At 39.9% G+C, this 13,394-nt stretch overlaps 1 protein-coding gene across 13 annotated transcripts in view; it reads left to right on the top strand.

Annotated features, from left to right (window-relative positions):
- Window positions 1-13,394, top strand: part of GPATCH8 (G-patch domain containing 8) — a 76,976-nt gene that overhangs the window by 46,478 nt on the left and 17,104 nt on the right. For all 13 annotated transcript variants that reach the window (XM_080682069.1, XM_080682074.1, XM_080682072.1 and 10 more), the window contains 3 exons: window positions 1,957-2,024; window positions 2,662-2,748; window positions 5,134-5,277. In XM_080682069.1, the coding sequence (XP_080538195.1) occupies window positions 1,998-2,024; window positions 2,662-2,748; window positions 5,134-5,277 (258 nt within the window). In that variant the 5' untranslated portion in view covers window positions 1,957-1,997. The remainder of the gene's footprint in view (window positions 1-1,956; window positions 2,025-2,661; window positions 2,749-5,133; window positions 5,278-13,394) is intronic.

Below are 13,394 nucleotides of genomic sequence, written 5' to 3' on the forward strand. Positions count from 1 at the left end.
CCAATATGTTAGGCTTACTTTCTCTGTTGTAGCCTTCATCCTTCTGCTTGGTCTTTTTCATTTTCCTTTCCTTTCCTTATGCAACTTGTCTGATCCTCGTTCATTAAAGGGTAATGTTAAGAAGGGATGTATCTGTTTGTGTTAGAAGTGAAAAAAAAATCAGTTAAAACATTAAATTTTAATATTGTCAAAAACTTGATTTCCCCACAATGTAATGGGCACTAGCACTTGCTACTGCAATTTATAAATAAATTAAAACAAACTTTGACTGCCTTAGAAGGCAAAAGTACTAATGCAGAGCTTATAAACAGGGGTTTACAGAGGTAATGAATTTATACCAAAACTTTCTTGATTCTTGCATAACAAATTCTGACAGACCAAAAAAGATACCAAAACAACAAAAAAAGTAAATTCCTTTGTTGTTGTTGTTTTCAATTCTTTCATTGGACCATTTGTTTTTACCAGTAAATCCCTGATTGAGACGTTATGAAAGTGATATTGCACCTAGGAAGTCATTTTTATAACCTGTCTTAATTTGGTCCTTTTGCTAAAGATTGCAGTCACTGCTTATTTATTATACCATTGGGCATAAGGTAATAACGCATTTTCATTTTGTTTAACTGGCAGTCTTTGAAAGTATCTAAAAGAAGGCTGTATTTTAGAACTTTTTTCCTGGCATTAGAGGCTCTTTATTTACTTAAACTTTTTTTTCACTATAATAATTATTCCTAATTATCTCCTTATTGTTTAAAACGTAATGGGATATTAGTGATAAGTAAACTTCTGAATTTGTTTTTATTACTATTTTTAATAAAAACTAATTCCACAGTTATAGAGCAACTAGGTGCAAGCAGTTGCTGGTCCCTTTGAAAACAGTTTCTTCTTTTTTGTCCAGGACCAAACCTAGTCATGATCATGGCATCTGTTATTATTTTTTAATTTGATTTTGGTAATAGCTCAAATTTAGCCTGACAAAACTTAACTTTTAGCCCAAAGGTATAATATACATGTGTGTATAACAAAAACAAAAAAATTAAAAAAAAAAGACAATTGTTTACACCAGGCTGAGTGAAATGATGAGGGAAGTAAACATTGTGTTTTTTCACTAAAGGTGTACAACGGATAAGGTAAGTCCTCTTATCAGTGGGCTTACATCACAATAAACAGCGCAAGTTGTGATGTAAAACAGCTGTGGTAGTAAAGTGCTTGTCTGCCCCATTTTGCTTTGTTTGGCTGGTTATGAGTGGATTAAATATACATTTTTAAAAATCTTCAGCATAGATCGACTAGATTAAAGTCAATTTTCTTCGCAACTAGTCCTTTTCACAGCTTACCGATTACCACAGGCAGTGTTAAGTCCACTTTGGAAAATGGGACCTCAACGCACCAGTTCAAAAGAAACACTGTTCTTGTTTCTAAGGGCAACTAACTGTTGTTGCTTATTTAAATTTTTCATAGCCCCACTGAACTGTAAAGCATCTTTGGAAAACAAAACAAAAAATATTAAACATACTGAGTTGTAATGACAGAGTTTTCCTGTATCATGTTTGAAACTGTGCTTTTTTGATTTAAGCATGTCAGTTGAAATATTTATTCCAGTTTTAAAAGTGTGTATGGGAGGATGTCAGTGAACAGTAAGAGTGAAGTGATTCTTGATGAAAACTTATTTTAAACCTCCTGGGGCCATTGCTTAGAAGTGCTTTGAATTACTTAATTTTGTCATAGTAATCTGGAATTATTCTCACTGGAAGGACAATCAAGGTGGTTAATTGGGCTTGAACTGGGAGAGGTAGGTTTGGTTGTAAGCTGTGAGAATGGCTTGTGTTTGGTTCACTGTAGCTTTCTGGTCTCTGCACTCCAAGGCAAGATCTCTAACCACCCAAACCCAATGTGTAAAGTGAGCTTTTGGCTTGGCTTAGCTTTGCATCTTACCTTGATTATGTGTTCCTGTTACAGGGAGAACAGATCCCATCCCGATTGTTTTCAAGTATGATGTCATGGGCATGGGTCGCATGGAAATGGAGGTAAACTGATCTCATCAGCTCACTTGTTTTATGGAATATTTAAAATTGATATTAATTCCAAATTCAGATGCCAGTGCAAGAATACATTTATTAGATAGAATGTGATTTTAATATTTTTCTTCGGAAATTTAAAATTATATTTTACATTTTTACTTAGTGCTGCCATTGAGGTAGGTAGGTGGCAAGTAATAACTCTGTTTTAATTGAGGCATAAATAAATTCAGTGGTTTGCCCAGGATTATGCCACAGACCCTGGTACTCATTTCAATAGGCAGTGTTGCTTAACTCTTAAAATATTTGCTATGGTAGAAGATTTGTCCCTTAGAGATGTGTACAGCTGTCATCTATGGTATCTTCATTGGCTAAAATATTTTCTCCATTTACTCCTAATTCTTTGACATAAAGTCTGTTATTGTTTAAAAAAAAAATGTGCCTGTTGGGAACCAACAGCATGAAAGGATTAATGAAATTTTCTGCAAGCTATTTTCTCTGTGGGTGACAATAAAGCAAGAGGTTACTGAGCAAAATACAGAGTTTTTTATTTTCATCCAGTACTGTAGTTTGTGCAGATGACTTTTTAAATTGCTAATTGGGGATACTTTAGGAATTAAGACTAATTATATCTTATTTTGTTAAGCTCGATTATGCCGAAGATGCTACCGAACGGCGCCGTGTCCTAGAAGTGGAAAAAGAAGACACGGAAGAATTAAGACAGAAGTACAAGGTACTTAAATGAAGCTTTTCTTGCATGTGGGGTGTTCACACTGAAAGATATTTTCAGTGAAAAGGATCTCTGTTGACAGCATTTGTTTGACATTTGGTGGTGATTAGTAGTAGATCTCAAGTTTCTAAATTTTCCTATTTATTGCCTTTGTAAAAACTACAGAGTTAATAATACCCACTTCCTGTGTTTGTTGGGAAGATTGATTTCATTTGTGTTTGAAAACACAGTGCTCCGTAATAGCAGTAAAAATTATTAAGAGTCTTTGGAGAGGGATGAGTCCTTTGAGAGCTTGATACTTGTTTTCTTTTTTTTGAGCCTTTTTTAATGGATGAGGTGTTTCAAGAGTAACAAACAGTTTGAGAACTTCAGTATTTTTCTTTTTAAGGGACTAAATTATAAGAAAACTGCATCTTAGAACATGTTATAATTTAGCTTTCAAAAAGACTGACCAGGAAACATATTTTTCAAGATGTTCTAGTATGCCCAGTCTCTACCACAAAATAGGTAAATTTGTAAATAAGCAGGTTTAGCTAAGGTTATCATATAAAAACTGGTTTGGTGCCCAGCTAGGTTGAGGATTGACCTATGAACCAGGAGACCATGGTTTGATTCCCAGTCAGGATACTTGCCTGGGTTGTGGGCTAGGTCCCCAGTAAGGGGCATGCAGAAGGCAGCCAATCAGTGATTGTCTCTCATCAATGTTTGTCTCTCTGTCTCTCCCCCTCCCTTCCACTCTCTTTAAAACACACACACATACACACAAAATGGAGCCCTAGCTGGTTTGGTGCAGTGGATAGAACGTCGGCCTGCAGACTGAAGGGTCCCAGGTTCAATTAAGGTCAGGGGCACATGCCTGGGTTGTGGGCTGCATCCCCAGTAGGGGGCATGCCAGAAGGCAGACAGTCAGTGGTTCTCTCTCATCACTGATGTTTCTATCTCTCCCTTTTCTGAAATCAATAAAGGTATATTAAAAAAAAAAATGGAAAATATCCTCGTGTGAGGAATATATAGATATACTAGTGGCCCGGTGTACAAAGTTTATGCACATTAAAAGGGAATTAATTAGAGGAAATATTTTAATATTGCTATTTGCCCTTTTTCTATAATACAAGTATCAGAGATGAAAGAAAATTAGTAAAATGTATATGAAAATCTCCCTCCTGTCAGAGTCTGGGGCACACCGCAGGACCCAGAGTCAAGTCCCTGCCTTACCCGCATGAGCCTTGAAATCACACGAGACCCAGACCCTACCTGCCCCACCTCCATCAAGCCCCGCAGGGCAAGGGGCACGGCCTCAGGTTCCCTGGCGAGGGCGTGACACCATTTGCATATTAGCTCTTTATTATATAGGAGGATATATATATATGTATATGTGTATGTGTATGTGTATGTATATATATATCTCACCCAAGGATATGTTTTTATTGATTTTAGGGAGAGAGGGAGGGAGAAAGAGACAGTTGCCTTCCATACACACCCCAACCTGGGATCGAACCCAAAACCTGGGTATGTGCCCCAACCAGGAATTGAACCCATGACCTTTTGGTGTACAAACTGACACTGCAACCAACTGAGCTACACTGGCCAGGGCTTTGAGAGTATTTTTGATTCTCTCTGCCAAGACTCAGATCCTGGGACCTCTCCAGCCCTCTTGTAGGTTCTTTTGCTTATTACATGAGGCTTCTCAGGTTTAGCTCCCCCACGTTACTCTTAGACCCCAAGCACCACTGTCACCCATATGTCCTATGGAGAGCCCTTGGCTATCACAGCTCTGATTTCAGCTTTAGGTCATAGTTGATTTTTTTGTTTTGTTTTGTTGTTTTTCTTCTTCCATTGCCTTTCTCGGGGATTTACTTCTCTATGTTCCCTTCAATGCAATAAAAATTGTTTGTTATATCTGATTGGTTGTTTTTTTAGTTTTTGTTTTTTAAATATATTTTTATTTCAGAGAGAGAGAGAGAGAAACATCAATGATGCAAGAGAGTTGTTGTTGATTGGCTGCCTTCTACTGGGGATCGAGCCCACAGCCTGGGCATGTGCCCTTGACCGGAATCAAACCTGGGACCCTTCTGTCCTCAGGCCGACGCTCTATCCACTGAGCCAAACTGGCTAGAGCGATTGGTTGGTTTTTTTAAGCCAGGGGTAAGAATAGGGGATGCCACAGTAAACTCATTTGAACATTTGCTTATTTGAAGACAACTGTTAGTACAACCACTCACAAATTGCCCCACCAACTTACCCCTTATGTTTCATTCAGCTTTTACTTGTACCACTAAATTTATGAAAAGCCCTTTTTTTTCTCTTCAGGTAAGACTACTTCTTTACAACATTCACTTTAAAATTCTACCAAGTTCATTTTTTGTTTGTATTTTGTGGTTCTTACAGGATTATGTTGACAAAGAGAAGGCAATTGCTAAAGCATTGGAAGACCTCAGAGCCAACTTTTACTGTGAACTCTGTGATAAGCAATATCAGAAACATCAGGAGTTTGACAACCATATCAATTCCTATGATCATGCACACAAACAGGTGAGGAATAGTTATTTGCTTACAAAGAAAAATATATTTTTTGTTATAACTATTGAATTTTGAGTGGACCCAAAAAACTTGGAGACTATGGTTTCTTATATCTGCCAGTCTTAATATGAAGTCATTTGACTTTTTATTTCCATGACAGAAGTTCTGACATAGACCTCCCCCTTCCAGCTTACGTAGAGTGAAGAATTGTGAACTTCATAAATCTTGGATAAAATATTTTGTTTGAGTGGTTCCTAAATTTGTATTTGATTTGGTAATTCAAGTAAGGATCGCTGAGAGCTTTGTTTTTCTTTCTCCCTCTTTATGAACTTGTGAAACTTTGAACAGTTATCCCAGGCTGGTTGTTTCATCTTCTGTATAGAAGAGTTCTTGCTATATTAGCTACTCTTTCCTATCAGTAAGTCATTTTGTTATACTCTTGGAAGGTAGGTAAATCTTGAGAAGGAAAATAAAATTAGATGCTATCTTAACTTCAACAAAAAACTGATGCTGCTCCTAGGCGGTTTGGCTCAGTGGCTAGAGCGTCGGCCCTCGGACTGAAAGATCATAGGTTTGATTCCGGTCAAGGGCCACATGTACCTCGGTTGCGGGCTCAGTCCCCAGCCCCGGTCCGGGCCTCTGCAGGAGGCAACCAATCGATGTGTCTCTCTCAGTTGATGTTTTTCTCTCTCTCTCTGTCTCTCCCACTTCTTTCCAAACTCTCTAAAAATCAATGGGAAAATATCCTCGGGTGAGGATTAACCAAAAAACAAAACAAAAAAACTGATACTACATGTTGAAAAGCTTGCTGAAAAATAAATTACACTTTCTTTGCATTCTTTTTTTAAAAATTTATTTAGGGGAAAAAAACCAAACTAGTACCTAATGAATTACTGGCATAAAGAAGGCAGCAGTACTCCCGAGGGGTTTTAGAAGGAGGAAATGAATCTTTATATCTACAGCACAGTTCTGGCTTATTAAAGAATTTTGAGCTATTTGATCTTAGGTGACTTTAGCATAACTTGTTCAGTTTTTTGGGGATACATAGTTGTATTTGTTAAGTTTGTAAGATTTATGGGCTTTTCTGGAATGCTCTCTTAAGCTGAACCTATTAAACCAACATTATTTTAAACTTTTGCTTTATTTTTCAACCAACCAAAGATTTCAGAGCACAGGTAAAAGGCAGGCTTTGACTAAGCTTTACTTTTACTACCACAGGGGTACTTTTCAAGCTGGTTGAAGTATTATACTTTATGCAACAATCTCTTCCACATTTAACCACACCTAACCAATAGAAGATTATTTTACTGATAGAGTTTTATTTAAGACAGATTTTCAACATTTTATACACCTTTGGACATTATTTTAATATATTGTTAGCTCTGCCTGATTTGAAGAAGAGAAATTGAGAGAGCTTAGACAGGATGTGGCAAAAGTGGGTTTATAGTTGTGTGTGTACAAAACACAGAATTTATTCTTTTTTTTAATATATTTTATTGATTTCAGAGAGGAAGGGAGAGGGAGAGAGAGAGAGAAACATCAGTGATGAGAATCATTGATTGGCTGCCTCTTGCAGGCCCCCCACTGGGGATTGAGCCCACAACACAGGCATGTGCCCTTGGCCGGAATTGAACCTGGGACCCTTCAATCTGCAGGCCGATGCTCCATCCATTGAACCAAACCAGCTAGGGCCAGAATTTATTCTTGTGTTATTTATCATTATTTCCCATATGAACAACTGTAAACCTACTTTTGCCCCAACCTGTATATGGACAAGATATATTGGCAGTTACCTTACTCCTTTAAAGAATGATCTTCCAAGAAAGAATAATGCAACAGTGAATAATACTTATTCAGTAATTTTTTGCAGCTTTTTAGTATATATATAATTCAAACTTTGGGGTTATTTTTTATGTATTTTAAGAAAGACATTTTATACCTAAGTACATATTTACCTTTTTGGGCTCTTGAGAATTTCTTCAATTAAGTAGTCTCTGTGATTAGTTAAAAACATTCCAGAAGAACCTTTAGGGACCAAGTGGACATTTAGAAAAGTTACATTTTAATTGATGAGAAGTCTCTTGAGTAAAGTTTTAATTATAAGAGAATAAACCAGAAAAAATGTAATTCAAATTTGAATAATGTGTATAATGCCTTTTAAGGGGGAAATCCATCAAAGCAAAAGCAAAACAAACGGTTTTACAATTAAATGTAGTACTAATAAAATTCACATTGACAACATTAATATGATGGATGATAATGTTTTAGTGATATTTCTTTCAACTTGAGAGAAGTAGAGATTGCTACAGCTCTGGTTCATTTGAATTTGACCTGTTTATTCTCCTGTGCACTTTGGTTTGACTCAATTCTCTCACCACTTTTCCTATTGCATTAGTTCTCCACAGGGGAAGATTTTGTCCCTCAGATATACTTGGCAATGTCTGGAGACATTCTTTATTATCACAACTAGGGGTACAGGGTTACTGGCATCTGGTGGTGGAGACCAAGGGTGCTGTTAAACATCCTGCAATGCACAAAAAAGTTCCTTGCAACCAAGAATTACCTGGCCCAAAATGGTTGAGAAACCCGTTCTATTAGGACAACTGAAAACTTTCAAATATATATGGTTTTGTGATATCATTTGACCTTTGCTTGGTACAAACAAATCACTATCATTTTAACTTCCCAGTTGTCAACATTTATAAAGTGCTCATTTAGATTATCTCAAATATTCATTTATTTCTCTCTCTCTCTTTTTTTTTTTTTTTTTTTTTTTACCATCAAAATGAAAATACAAAATTAAGGATTTCTTATAGAGAATTTATGGACTACCTTATCCATTAATATAGAGTACTAGAGGCCCAGTACATGAAATTTGTGCACGGGTAGGGTACCTAGAGCCCTGGCTGGTTTGGCTCGGTGGATAGAGTGTCAGCCTGCGGACTGAGGGGTCCCGGGTTCAATTCCGGTCGGGGGCACATGCCTGGGTCGCAGGCTTGATCCCCACTCGGGACGTGCAGAAGGCAGCCGATCCATGATTCTCTCTCATCAATGATGTTTCTCTCTCTCTCCTTCTCCCTTCCTCTCTGAAATCAATAAAAATATATTTTAAAAAAAGAAAAGTTTAAAAAAAAAAAAGATGTAGTATGATTTTGTTAATTTTGTTTATTTTTGATGGCATATTCATTTTTTTAAATATATTTTATTGATTTTTTACAGAGAGGAAGCGAGAGGGAGAGAGAGTTAGAAACATTGATGAGAGAGAAACATCAATCAGCTGCCTCCTGCACACCCCCTACTGGGGATGTGCCCACTACCAAGGTACATGCCTTTGATCGGAATCGAACCTGGGACCCTTGAGTCCGCAGGCCGATGCTCTATCCACTGAGCCAAACCGGTCAGGGCTTGATGGCATATTCTTTAATTTGGTTGAAATATAGGCTTTTTCATCTTTCTTTATACTGCTGTCTTATTGGAAGTGGTAGAATCTTGAAACAGAATACTACCTATAATAACAAAAGGCCAGGCGTCATGACCAGAACAACCAATCGACCAGTTGCTATGAGGTGCATTGACCACCTCTCAGTTCCTCCCCCCAGCCCACAGGCTCCCATTGCTGGATGGCCAACAGGGAACCACAGGAACCAGGTTGGGTGGCAGTGGAGTGGGACTGGGGACTGGACTCGTGGGGCAGCAGCAGCATAGCGGAGGGTCGTGGGGCGGCGGTGAGCAGCTTCGTGGAACGTGGAGTCAAGCAGTGTCACGAGGCATCGCGGGGTGGTGGTGAGTAGTGTCGCGGAGGGTTGTGGGGCAGCAGCAGCATCACGGAGTGTCCCAGGGTGGCGGTGAGCAGTATCACAGAGCAGCGGACATGGCTCTGATCACAAGCTAGGCCTGGGGACCCTACATGTGCACGATTTCATGTGCTGGTCCTCTAGTAAATATGTAAACAGAAAAACACATGGCACTAAATTTTTATATAGTTACACTCTTCCCTGCACTTAAAATTTCAAAGGAGCCCTAGCTGGTTTGGCTCTGTGCATAGAGTGTAGGCCTGTGGACTGAAGGGTCCTGGATTCAATTCAGTTCAAGGACACTGAACTGGGTTGTGGGCTCGATCCCCAGTAGGGGCTGTGCAGGAGGCAGCCAATCAATGATTCTCTCTCTTTAAACATTGATGTTTCTGTCTCTCCTATTTCTCCCTCTCCCTTCCTCTCTGAAATCAATAAAATCCTATCTAATAAAAGAGCAATATGCAAATTGACTGTGCCTCTGCTACACCCACAAGCCACGCCCACCAGCCAGTCAGGAGCGAGCATGCAAATTAACCCAACCAAGATGGCTGCGGCCACAGAGCAAACAGGTGGCTTGGGTTTCCCTGGCAATGGAGGAAGCCAAGCTTCCTGCACACCCTGGCCGGCCCAGGCCTCCACTCAAGGCTACAAAGTTTCAATTATAGAAAATAAATAAATCCCAGATACCAGGGCCTCCGCTTGGGTCGCTGGGGGGTGTGGCCGGCCTGCAAACCACCACAGGCCCCTTGCCCAGGCCGCCCCACGCCCCAAGGGAACCCCCACCCTGATCCAGGACACCCTTCAGGGCAAACCAGCTGGCCCCCACCAGTGCAGCAGGCCTCTCTATCCTATCTAATAAAAGAGTAATATGCAAATTGACCATTGCTCCAACACAAGATGGCTGCACCCATGTGATCAAAGATGGATGCCCCCATGTGGACACAAGATGGCCGTCACAAGATGGCCAGCAGGGGAGGGGAGTTGGGAGGGATCAGGCCGGCAGGGGAGGGCAGTTGTGGGTGATCAGGCCTGCAAGGGAGGGCAGTTGGGGGCGATCAAGCCTTCAGGGGAGGGCAGTTAGGGGTGACCAGACTGGCAGAGGAGGGAAGTTGGGGAGGACCAGGCCTGCAGGGAAGGGCAGTTGGGGGGGACCAGGCCTGCAGGTGAGGGCAGTTAGGGGCAATCAGGCTGGCAGGGGAGCAGTTAGGCATCAATCAGGCTGGCAGGGGAGTGGTTAGGGGGTGATCAGGCTGGCAGGCAGAAGCGGTCAGGGGCAATCAGGAAGTAAGGCAGGCGAGCAGTTGGGAGCCAGCAGTCCTGGATTGTAAGAGGGATGTCCGACTGCCTGTTTAGGCCCGACCGGATCGGGCCTAAATGGGCAGTCGGACATCCCTCAAGGGGTCCCAGAATGGAGAGGGTGCAGGCTGGGCTGAGGGACACCCCCCCCCCATGCACAAATTTCGTGCACCGGGCCTCTAGTATATAATATAAAATTTCTAAGGAGCCTTTAATTGACTGTGATACAACACAGTTAAATAACCCCTATGGGAGGTAGGTCCTATTTATTATTCCTCTTTGATGGACATGACCCTACCATAAAAATGGACCTACCATTTTCCAAACTTATGCTTTAAAATCATAAAGACACCCTGTCTTGTCTTCCAGGAAGGCACACAGGATTATTATGAATCTGAGATAACAGGTAAGTACATTCAACCCTATGCTAGTAATCCCTAGTTTGCATCTTCCATCAAATTTTCACCATTAAATATTTTTAGGATGGGCAGGATTCTGAATGTGCCCATATCTTCATTAAGCACAAATAATCTCTCAAAAGGGGGCTACGGAGTCACCCTCATTTGTGGGGTTTTTGTTTTGTTTTGCCTCTCACTATTCACTAGTTTTTCATCAAATTTTCTAAGGCATTTTGTGAAGGAAGTCATTAATACACAAATAACAAGAACCAGCTTGATCTTCAAAGGTGAAAAAGCTAATTGGATATTTTGGCTCTTTTCAGCAGTTTAACCCTTATTTTAAAGTAATCATTTCAATACATTTTGAGGTCTTAAATGATATGCCTTTCCATTCTTCAAGAGATAACCCAGTGATTTCTTTTTATATTGTAAGTTCATTCTGATACGCCTGAGTGCTCAGTAAGCATTAGAAGATATCTTCTACCTTTGTTGATTGAGTTATGTTAAAGTTGACTTTGAAACTAAACATTTTTCCATCTCTATCTCCCTGCCCCTTTAATTATTTTGCATATCTTTTTTAAAAATCACGTCTGGCCCTAGCCCATTTTGCTCAGTGGATAGAGCATCCGCCTGCGGACTGGAGGGTCCCAGGTTCAATTCCAGTCAAGGGCACATGCCTGGGTTGTGGGCTTGATCTCCAGTAGGAAGCATGCAGGAGGCAGCCAATGAATGATTCTCTCTCATCATTGATGTTTCTATCTCTCTCTCCCTCTACCTTCCTCTCTGAAATCAATAAAAAATATTTTTTAAAAAAAGACTTAATAAATAAATAAACAAACGTATGCTAGTTGATATGACAATGGAAACCATTTTCTTTAGTTTTCAAAGGGCTTAAATTTCAAACTCCAAAGAACATTTTTTTCCCCCAGAGGTAAATTTACAGCAGCACAGCAACAGTCAGTGCCTTATTTTTGTTGTTGTTTTGCTTTTCTTTCTTGGTGCCTTGTTACCTACTCGGGATTTTTCCAATCTTACTCTCTATTTGTGCCACTAAGGATTTCCTCACTAGCAGTAGATAAACCAGAGACCATAAATTATCCCACAGATGTATTTGTGTGGCCTTTGTAGTGGTAGTTTTTTCCCCTTTAATTTCAGTTGGTTCTCAATTTTTAAAAGTGAGATTTTATAGCCCAGCCAGTGTGGCTCAATGGTTGAGCGTCGACCTATGTTCCAGGAGGTCACAGATTGATTCCTGGTCAGGGCACATGCCCGGGTTGCGGGCTCAATTCCTTGAGGGGTTCATGCAGGAGGTGGCCAATCAATGATTCTCTCTCATCATTGATGTTTCTAACTCTCTCTCCCTCTCCCTTCCTCTCTGAAATCAATAAGAAACATATTTTAAAAGTAAAAATAAATAACAAATGAGACTTTATATAATTCAGGCTTTGGCTTATTTTGAAAAATTAAGATATCTGAGAACATTCGTTATACATTTCAATATAACAGTTGGCTAAAACTAGTAGCTGCTATCGTCAAAAAGGCATGCATATGCACAAACTCTCCAATTAACTCTGGTTTCCACTTCATCTTTCCTCTTATGTCATCCTGTGTGACTCATTATATTACTTGCCAAACTACTCTAAACATTTGAGTTTGTGACCCAACCGTACATCTTTCCCTCCTGGTCAACACACAGGCTCCCACAGTTTCTAATTGACACTGGGAAAGTAGCACACTGAAAAGCTGCCTTAGCGTTGGCTCTAACTTTCTTGCATTTTCATAACCATCTAGGGTAGTCTCATCCAGTTATCAAAATCTGGTATTATAAAGCAGCTTTGAGAATATTCCTTTAACTTGTAGAATCAATATCTCGGTCAGAGGAAAGAGTGATTTCAGCTAAATAACTTCATTGTGAAAACCCTGATAATTTTTTACACTTTTTTGAAAAGACTGAAATTTTATTTAATACCAAGGTCTGTTCCAGGGGTCCTCAAACTACGGCCCACGGGCCACATGCGGCCCGCCGAGGACATTTATCTGGCCCGCCGGGTGCCGCTGCCTGTCCTGCTTAGCAGCCAACTCATCCCGGGCCTGCAGTGCGCATAGGAATTTGTTCATAGTTTTTTTTAAAACTATAGTCCGGCCCTCCAACGGTCTGAGGGATAGTGAACTGGCCCCCTGTTTAAAAAGTTTGAGGACCCCTGGAAAGCAGTGGTTTTCTGAGCTTTAAATAGCTGAACTAAAACAAATTAAGCCTATAGCAATCATCAGTAACTTCTCGATTCCAAATTGTATAGGATGAACATACAACTGTATGATTTAGTTAACTTTGTCGAAACTGTTACAATAACAGTTTTAAAACATTGCATACTTTTAGTTGACTACTTCACTACCCAGTAATGTGTATTATCAAGGAACAGAAATTTTAGAGTTTTTCTCATTACTCAAAAATGAAATAAGTTCTGACTTTAAATATTTTCGGAGAAATTTCATGGTGATCAAGAAAGGAATGATCACATGGATTTCATTCAGTTTTGGAGGGGTCACTTTCCACTTGAAGTCTCATTGTTTACTAGTTGGATTTTTGCCTTGCAAGGTATTTTACTGCATTCAGTCCTCTGTGTGCTTGGCACATATGGCA

Source organism: Plecotus auritus, assembly GCF_963455305.1.
Source record: "Plecotus auritus genome assembly, chromosome: 7".
NCBI lineage: Eukaryota > Metazoa > Chordata > Mammalia > Chiroptera > Vespertilionidae > Plecotus > Plecotus auritus.